The sequence below is a fragment of the Microtus ochrogaster genome, chromosome 2 (genome assembly GCF_000317375.1).
Source record: "Microtus ochrogaster isolate Prairie Vole_2 chromosome 2, MicOch1.0, whole genome shotgun sequence".
NCBI classification, from domain to species: domain Eukaryota; kingdom Metazoa; phylum Chordata; class Mammalia; order Rodentia; family Cricetidae; genus Microtus; species Microtus ochrogaster.
Genome location: NC_022010.1, coordinates 20462657 through 20472487, shown reverse-complemented (window position 1 = coordinate 20472487; position 9831 = coordinate 20462657). Strand labels below are relative to the sequence as shown.

The window sequence follows — 9831 nt, the reverse complement described above, 5'->3', positions numbered from 1 at the left end:
AAAAAAAAAAAAAAAAAAATCTCCAACATGGTTTCTGCCAGACCCTGGGCTAGTCTCTGCCTTAGGCATTCTGGGGCAGAGGAGAATATCATGGTCTTTGCTTTAGAAGACCCAAGGTGATCTCTGCTAATACAAAATTAGCTGTGTACATCATGGAATGTCTATGGGCCTCAGTTTCCCCATCCAAAAATGGAGACGGTAATGCTGACTCCTTGGATAGATGAAGAACAAGCCAGAGAACCTCAAAAGGCCTGTGGGAGTGGTGTAGGTCTCTGGTCTCAGCTATTCCGGAAGCGGAGGCAGAAGATAGTCTCCTGGGCTACAGAGGGAGTTCAAGGTCAACTTGGGCAACCTAGTGAGACGCTTTCTCAAAATACAAAGTAGAAAAGGGGCTGAGGAGATAGCTCAGGAGAGGAGCATAAAGTACCCTGATGTGTGAGGCCTTACGTGCCATGTCTAACATGAAATCAACCAACCAATCAATCCGACTTAGTCTAGGAATACAGCTCAGGTGGTTGAACGCTTGCAGCGCTGATGTAAGAATGGCCCCCACAGGCTCATATACACGAACTTAGTCACCAGGGAGTAGAACTGTTTGAGAGGATTAGAAGGATTAAGAGGCGTGGCCTTATTGGAGGAAGTGTGTCACTGGGGATGGGTTTTGAGATTTCAAAAGCCCATGCCAAACGCAGAGTCTCTCTCTATCTGTGGGTCAGATTGTAGTTAGCTCTCAGCTATTGCTCCAGCACCTGCCTGCATGCTGCCACGTTCCCCACCAGGATAATGGACTAAGCCTCTGAAGCTGTAAGCAAGCCCCCAATTAAATGCTTTCTCTTGTAATAGATGCGTTAGTCATAGTGTCTTTTCACGGTCAAAAGAACAGTGACTAAGCCGGGCGATGGTGGCTCACGCCTTTAATCCCAGCACTCGGGAGGAAGAGGCAGGCGGATCTCTGTGAGTTCGAGACCAGCCTGGTCTACACTATAAACTGGGTGTGGTGGTCAGACCTGTGACCCCAGAACTTGGAAGAACCAGAAGTCCAGGGTCACCCTCAGTTGCACAGTGAGATGGAGACCAGCTTAGGATACATACATGCTACTCAAAAGCAGGAGCCAGGTGGTGGTGGCACATGCCTTTAAACCCAGCACTCGGGAAGCAGAGGCAGGCAGATCTCTGAGTTCGAGGCCAGCCTGGTCTACAGAGTGAGTTCCAGGACAGCCACAGCTATACAGAGAAACCCTGTCTTGAACCTCCCTACCTCCTCAAAACTAAACAAAAAATGGGCTGGCCAGACGGACTAGCAGGGAAAGGCCCTTGTCACATAAGCCTGACCACCCTAGGACTTACGCAAAAGTGGAAGGAGAGAATTCGCTTGACAAAGATGTTCTCGGGCTTCCCAGAGCCATGGCAAGCACGCCCCCAATAATGATAACAATAAGGGCAGTCAGATGGCTCTTTGGGTAGGGACATTTACACTTGCTGCCAAGCTGGAGGTCAATTTCCAGGACCCACGTGGAGGAAGGAGAGATCAGAGTCTCAAAAGTTGTCCTTTGACCTCGGGATTCCTGAGTGTGCCTTACCATCCCTATTTATTTCATTATAAAAACAACAAAAAAGCCAAAAAAAAAAAAAAAAAACGCTTAAAACAAAACAAAACAAAAAACCGCTTAAAACAAAAACAAACAAGAAGAACAACAGGGAGATCACAGAACAGCAGCAGGAGCGCAGGCCTGTCCCAATCCGGGGCACCACCAAAAGAAATCAACTCAAGTAGAACGCGCCCCTCCCCCGCCCCCTGCCTCAGCAGGACTTCTCTGTATAGACCAGGCTGGCCTCGAACTCACAGAGATCCACCTGCCTCTCCCTCCCGAGTGTGCCACCACCACCTGGCCCCGGTTGGGCTTTGTACATCATTAACAGTGATATACATTACCGCGGCATTCTGATTCTGTATCTACGGTCTGCACTATCTGTCAGAACCCATCCTGCATGAACCACACAAGTTCATTCAGAATCTGAGAGGTTAGGTTCTGCGTCTCATTTTTTTAATGTTTTAGATTTACTTACTTTCTTCTGCACGAGTGTTTTGCCTGCATGTATGAATGTATGTATGTATATGTACCGTCTGCTTGCCTTGAGCCCGAGCAGTTGGGTCCCCAGGACCCATGCAAAAAAAAAAAAAAAAAAGCTAGACCTAATGGTGCTTGTTTGTACTCCCAGTGCAGGGGAGATGGAGACAGGGGGATCCCCAGCTGAGCTGAATCAAGGAGTCCTGGGCCAGTGAGAAACCCTGCCTCAACACAAACAAACAAAAACCAAAGCAAGACGGTAGCTGGAGATGTGGCTCGGTAGTTAGGAGGACATACTGTTCTTGCAGAGGACTGAAGTCAATCCCCTGCACCCACGTACTCCAGCCCCAGGAGTCTGACCTCCTCTTCTCTTCTGACCTCTGCAGGCACCTGTAACCACATGCACACGCCCAGACAGACACACACACACACACACATATGAACAAACAATAAAACCGGCCAGGCGGTAGTAGCGCACACCTTTAATCCCAGCACACAGGAGGCAGAGGCAAGGCAGATCTCTATGAGTCTGAGCCCAGCCTGGTCTACAGAGTGAGTTCCAGCTACACAGAGAAACCCTGTCTTGAAAAACCTAAATAAATAAATAAATAAATAAAATGTATCCTTAACCCTGGGGGGGGGGGAAGGAAGGAAGGAAGGAAGGAAGGAAGGAAGGAAGGAAGGAAGGAAGGAAGGAAGGGAGAAAGAAGAAACTCTACCAAGGTAGAGTGGAGGGCACAGATGAGCAACACATGAGTTTGTCCTCTGGCCTTTCCATGAACATTTGTGTGTAGACACACACACACACACACACTCACACATGCATACTCTCTCTCTGCGTGTCTCTCTCTCTCTCCATTCCTCCTTCCCTCCCTCCCTCTCTTCCAACTATTCCGACACAATGCCAAGGTCAGGGTCCCCTGTACAAGGAGAACTTGGTCTCTGCCTATACTCAATGCCAGGATCCCTCTATTGCCACCACCCTCTACCTCACACAGCGAGGCCGGAGCTCAACCGACTGAGGTACACCCCCAAGCTGATTAAGGGCCACAGCTAATAGGCTTAGAGCTTTAAAGGGGAGATTAATTATGGCTCCTGTGCCCCAACACTACCTCCCCACTGAGACTTCCAGGGCAGGGACTGGCTGAGCCTTTCCTAGGGCTTGGCAGGAAGATGGAACTGCCTGGCATGGAAGCGGGGGTTTGTGGGGAGACGTACGCTGCCGAAGTACTTGTCCAAGAGCTCCACGTATCGGTGGATCAGCTCCAGTGTGATCAGTTCGTTGTCTTGACCTTCAATGGCGCAGCAGAAATAGAGACTGGCGTATCTGGGGAGGAAGCCCATGAGGCATAGTTAGGCGCTGGCTTCAGGACCCTGGAGTTCCAGGCTCAACCTGTCGGCCAGCCTGAGGTCCCCCAACTGTCCACACCTAGCGGGTACAGAGAATAACACGTTTCCTGTGAGCGTGCTTCAGAAACACCCATGATTTGTTCCCTCTCCCTCGTGCCCTCTGACCTGCCTGGCTGGACTCAGCATAGACCTGAGCCAGTTCACACGCTCAGAGCAGAGGGAACTGGGAAGGTATGCAGGGGAATGTGGGTGTAGGCATGAGGAAAAGTGGCGTGAGGTCTCAGCATGGTGAAGGAGACTGGGAGGGACCTGTACGTGGGCAGGAGAGCCTGCAGGGTGTGTGCAAGAGGATGCATCAGAAAACCAAGGAGGCAACCAGAATTTAGATGACCTCACAAAGTAAAGGAAGAGGGCGTTCATGACCACCATTCCTCAGCTCCTCAGAACCCTCCCGACTTCAGAGAAAGAACTATTTCTCAGTCACTTTAACCCAGTGTGAATGCCAGTGCAATCCAGGGATGGCTAAAATAAACGGATGGAGTATCACCTCTTATAGACGACTTTGAGGTCCCTCCACTCCAGGAAGCTGCACATCTTGGGCTTTCGAGCCAGTACGACCTGCATGAGTTCCCGGACCATTTTCTTCCTCTCCTTGTCCGAGGTGGCCAGGTACCATTTTTGCAGTCGGAGTTTCCCCTGCCGGCTGAACAGTAGCATGAATCGCATCTGGAAGGGAGAAAGGACCAGAGCTGAGGGGCAGTAAATGGTTCAGAGCCTCTTGCCTTGCACCAGTGCACAGCCCCAGACTCAGCAATATTCACGACCACCTTCTTCAAAACTTGTGCCCTCGTGTGTAGAGAACAATGTTTCTCCTGAGGGAAAGACAAAGATTTTTATGCCTGCGGTTTGGGTTCGAATCCTGGCTCCACTAGCTGAGTCCAACCGCCAGCAAATTAATCTGTTCTGGGCTGGCAAGATGAGAGCTAAATTGGTTAAGGTGCTTGCTATCAAGCCTGATGACCTGGGTTGAATACCAGTGACCCACATTCCAGAAGAGAGCCACCTCCCACGAGCTGTCCTCTAACCTCTACACTCAAGCTGTGGCAAGCGCCCACACACATATGACAAAAGAAATAAATGTAAAAACATTTTATTGCCAGGTGGTGGTGGTGTACACCTTTAATCCCAGTGCTTGGGAGGCAGAGGCAGGAGGATCTCTGAGAGTTCAAGGGCAGCTTGGTCTGTGAGAGCTAGTTCCAGGACAGATAGAGCTGTTATGCAGAGAAACTCTATCTTGAAAAACAAACAAACAAACAAAAAAAAACCAAAAAAAAAGGAAAAAAGTTTTTATTATACTTATTTGTGTGTATGTGTGTGTGTAGTTCAGAGGACAGTTTTGAGAAGCTGGTTCTCTGCTTCTATAATGTGAGTTCCAGGGATAAAATTTAGATACACAAGTCTTGGCAACAAGTGCTTTTACCCACTGAGCTATCTTACTGGCTTTGTAAAAAATTAATTGTCTCTGAACCTCGTTTTTTTTTTTTTTTTTTTTTTCCAAGACAGGGTTTCTCTGTTAACAGCTCTAGCTGTCCTGGAACTAGCTTTATAGACCAGGCTGGCCTCGAACTCACAGAGATCTGCCTGAACCTTAGTTTCTTTACCTGCAAGATAGAAACAATAGTTACTTTCCTTACAGAATTCTTTTAAGACTTGTCTCTCTTCTTATTTTTTAAAGACTTATTTTACTTTATGAGCATGAAATAGTCACATGCATGCCTGTTGGAGCCCTTAGGACTGGGGTCACAGATGGTTGTGAGCCACCATGTGGGTGACGGGAGAGCAACACATGCTCTTAAGCACTGAGCCCGCTTTTGTTCTTTTTAATGATGTGTAAGTGTGTGCCGTGCATCTACACAGTGGGGATGTGCACGAGTGCGGGGGCCAGAGGCATTGGATGTGCTGAATCTGGAGTTACAGATGGCTGTGAGCAGCCTGACATGCGTGTTGGAAACTGAATTGGGTCTTCTGGAAGAGCAGCAGGTGCTCTTAATGGCTGAACCCCTCCTGCCTTAAGGAATTCTTCAATGAGCTAATTTGTGGGTGCACCTGGAGCACAGTAGGCCCTACAACATGCTAGGGCTGCTACTGCTCCCTGACCTCCTGTTTCCTAACCTTGTTCTCCACGAGGATTAAGACGCCTGGCCTCATGATGAGCTGATGCCAGCAACATCAGTCCTAAGTTCCTTCTAGACCCTGTGTCTCAGAGATGCCGGGTCTCTATCCCATCCTGCCATAAGCCCCTTGACACACGGCCTCTCAGAGCCAGCCCCACGCCTGTTGATAATCTTCTCTGCACATTGTACACACATCCGAACTGTGCTTGGTACAGGGATATTCAGCTCTCGCCCTCTGCTTTCCTCTGCTACCCACGCATTTGGTTCCTAGTGCTGGCTTTCCTTCCAGTTTCTTAAAATGTTATTTCCTATGGGGGAGGGGTACTCATGCGGGGGCGGGGTGTGTGTGTCAGAGGATAACTTTTGTGGGTCAGGTCTCTCCTTCCACCATGAGGGTCCTGGGGACTGAACTCAGGTTGTCTGGTACCTTCACAAGCTGGGCCATCTCTCTAGCCCTCTTTTCTTTCTCTTTCTTTTTTGAGCCGGAGTTTCAAGTAGCTCAGGCTGACCTCAATTCCCTATGTAGCCAAGGCTGCCCTTGATTTTCTCTGATCCTCCTGTTTCTACCTCCTCACTGCCAGGGTTACAGGTGTGCACCATAGGCCTGACCTTCCTTCCCAGACACCAGATCACGCAGTCAGTCCCTCATAGAGGGTAGGTCACCCAGGATGGCTCTCCTAGGGATGTCTGTGGAATAAGGAGCAAGCGGAGTCCTCACTGCTTCACGGATCTAGTTTCTTCCCAGTTGGAGGGGCTCCTAATTCCTTACCTTGAACTCAATTCCTAAGCAAAGAGAACTGTGAACATGGCCAGGGCTGGAATCTCTGGGTGTGTGTGGCACTTCCAGCTTACAGGTTATAAATTAAAAGGAACAAAGACCCCAGAAATTAGGGGCGGGGGTTGTTGGGGGGACAGGGGATGTGAAGAACTGAGGGAGCCAAGTGCGGCTAAGATAAGGGGGTGACAGCTATGGCAGGAAGACGGAAGGCCTAGGTTCCGGAAAAGAAAATGGACTGGGGAGGGTGGAGAACTGGGAATACTCCAGTCGGGGAGTCTTCCAGAGCCTGGGTTCCCCGACCACATACACAGGAGCCCACCTGAGCGAGAACTCTGAGCGAGCTCAGTCAAGGAACTGAGACAGGAGGTTAACTACAGACACCCGGAAACCGCTCTCCTCGGGCCCCGCTCCAGCGTGGGCCTCATGGGAAGGGGATTGGGCGAGCTGCGAGCCCCCGAGCGACCCCGGCGTCCTCTCCCCGTGTGGCTTCCCTGCAGCTGTGACCGGGGGCATCGCGAGGACCGAACCCCGTGTCCCGAGCGCTCCACTGCTAGGGACAGTCCCGCCACCCTTCAGCCCAGTCCCCTCTCCCCGCCCCTGTCCCGAGTGCCATTTCCAGCTCCCGAGGTCGGCTCGCCCCTGTCGCTCCGGGAAATGGATCCTTAGCGGACCACAGGGAAGACAGGGTGACTCCTACTACAGGCGGCCCCCCTCCGGACCCCCCGCAGGTACAGCCCACGCCCCTCGGGTCCCCGTCCCCTCCCTCTCTGCACAGCCTACCATCCTGCAGCCTCTGGCCCGGCACGTCCCTCTCCGGCCACCGTAGAAGCCAGCTCCACTCCCCGTCGGATTCTTTTCTTTTCCCTCCCTCTCCGCTTCAAGCTCCGCCCCCCGGCCTCGCCGGCTCCCTCGCGCGGCTACATCGCGCAGGCGCCAACGCTGCAGCGCCCCCTCCCCTCCCACCCGGGCTGGAGGCGGAGAAGCGGAAACCATGGCAACCAGGTCCTTGACTTCAGCTTTGCAGAAGCTCGGTTGTCATGGTAACAAGGCTGTCTTGAAGGGTTGATTGGAGGATGGGAAAGGGAGAGAGGGTAGGGGGACAATGAGGGCCTGGAGCTTTGGAGCATTTGTGGAGGGGGGGGAAGGCGGGAAAAGGGTGAGAGGTGGCTGCACGATCTTTAGAGTTTATGAAGAAGCAAGGAGGAATGATGCAGGGAGTTGAGCACCGAAGAGGGAGCACGGTGGGAATGACTGATGTGGGAAACGTCTGTCAAAGGGTGGTGATGGGGCAGCACGAGGGAAATAGAGAACGGAGGCTGGGGGATACAAGAACAGCTCAGGGCTACGTAACACACAAGGCAGGTGTGGTGGCGCACACCTGTGATTCCCGCACTTGGAAGGCAGAGACAGGAGCAACTTGTAGTTCAAGCTCAGCCTCAACTAAGTGGCATGCTGGAGACCACCCAAAGCTACCAGAGAGCCTGTTTTAGGCAAAGTGAAACAAAACAGTGCAGGCGCTATGACTCCAATCACAGAGATGTTCCCCCAAGCCCAAGGTGAAAGGAAATCACTGACTCCTGCAAGTTGTCCTCTGACATCCACACAATGGAACACCCTGGCAGGTACACGTTCCCACACAGCACACTCCCTAGCAACGCAAAATACATCTATTAAATGTAACCTTCAAAAACTAAAGGAGCCGGGCGGTGATGGTACATCCTTTTATCCCAGCAGTGGGCAGGCAGAGGCAGCAGATCTCTGTGAGTTTGAGGCCAGCCTGGTCTACAGACCAAGTCCCAGGACAGCCAGGGACAGAGAAACCTTGCCTCGAAAAACAGAAAAGCTTAACATATAGAGCTTAAGTACTGAGTGAGAATTTATATTCTTTTGTGTGTATATACAGTTTGTGTGTGAGTGTGTGTGTACACCTGGGTGTGATGGTATATACCTGTAATATTGGAGTTAGGAAAGAAGAGACAAACAGATCAAGGTCAAGAGTTCAAAGTTATCCTCCGCGACACAGCAAGTTCACAGCCGGGGTCTGTCAAAACAAAAACAAACAGCAACAACAAACCCCCAAAGCAAAACAAAATAAAAAAAAATCGTGGGTGGTGGTACACGCCTTTAATCCCAGGCAGAGGCAGGCGGATCTCTATGAGTTCCAGGCCAGCCCGGTCTACAAGAGCTAGTTCCAGGACAGACTCCAAAGCTACAGAGAAGCCCTGTCTTGAAAAACAAACAAACAAATCACAGGTCAAAATTAAAATGTAGCCGGGCAATGGTGGCGCACGCCTTTAATCCCAGCACTCGGGAGGCAGAGGCAGGCGGATCTCTGTGAGTTCGAGACCAGCCTGGTCTACAGAGCTAGTTCCAGGGCAGGCTCCAAAGCCACAGAGAAACCCTGTCTCGAAAAACCCAAAAAAAAAAAAAAAATTAAAATGTAACAGATGTAAATGTGAACTCGGAAAACAATATAGCCGGGCGGTGGTGGCGCATGCCTTTAATCCCAGCACTCGGGAGGCAGAGGCAGGCGGATCTCTGTGAGTTCGAGACCAGCCTGGTCTACAGAACTAGTTCCAGGGCAGGCTCCAAAGCCACAGAGAAACCCTGTCTCGAAAAACCAAAAAAAAGGAAAACAATATAAATTGTAGCAAGAGCTTTTAGTGCTGTCTCTCCATTTCCCTCTCCTTTTCCTTGTTCCTCTCTCTGTAGTAAAGAGCTGTGGATATAAGGATAGGCAGAAAGTTTACAACCACAGTCACCTTTTATCCTCGGGAGATTGCATCCCAAGTCTCCCAGGTGACTCCTGAAGCCTCAGCTGGTGTGAAATCATGTACTGAAATTGTCCTATACATATGATAAAGTTTAATCTATACATTGTGCACAGAATGAATCTACTAGCCAAAACTAATAGTAGGAGCTGGAGAGATGGCTTAGTGGTTAAAAGCAGGTCCAGCACTTGGAGACAACCCTAGTTCAGTTCCCAGCATCCCCCCCTCCCCCGAGGTGACTCATGAGTCCTTGTAGTTCTGTGTAATTGGCTTGGGACCCAACACCTACTTCTGGCCTTCAGGTGCACCTGCACATCTGTGTGTGTGCCCATACATATACGCATGTGAACAAAAATTAAAAAGCCCGAAGGATCAAAGAGACCGATTATGACAATGTGTTGCCATGGAGCTATCACCTTCGCTGCTTCTGTACTCTAGGTCATTCAGCAAAACATGGGGTATTTGGACACAAGCACTGTGGTCAGTCTGATAACCAAGATGGCTACTAAGTGGTTAATGTGTGAGTATTGGACAATGGGATGACTTGGGATGGAGCGGGGAGTCCTTAGGAGTGGCATGTGCTTTAAAGCTTATTAATCGGGCTGGGGATGCAACCCAGTTGGTGGAGTGTTTGCCTACCCTGTGTGGAACCCTGGGTTCTTCTCCCAGTGGTGAACACCTGCAATCCC

At 50.5% G+C, this 9831-nt stretch overlaps 1 protein-coding gene across 1 annotated transcript in view; it reads right to left on the bottom strand.

The window, feature by feature from the left end:
- Positions 1–7248, bottom strand: part of Ap1s1 (adaptor related protein complex 1 subunit sigma 1) — a 10336-nt gene extending 3088 nt beyond the window's left edge. The window contains exons 1-3 of the mRNA XM_005344564.2: positions 7152–7248; positions 3967–4145; positions 3288–3396 (exon numbers count right to left, since the gene is read on the bottom strand). Coding sequence (XP_005344621.1) covers positions 3288–3396; positions 3967–4145; positions 7152–7154 — 291 coding nt within the window. The 5' untranslated portion in view covers positions 7155–7248. The remainder of the gene's footprint in view (positions 1–3287; positions 3397–3966; positions 4146–7151) is intronic.
- Positions 7249–9831: the final 2583 nt, after the last annotated feature.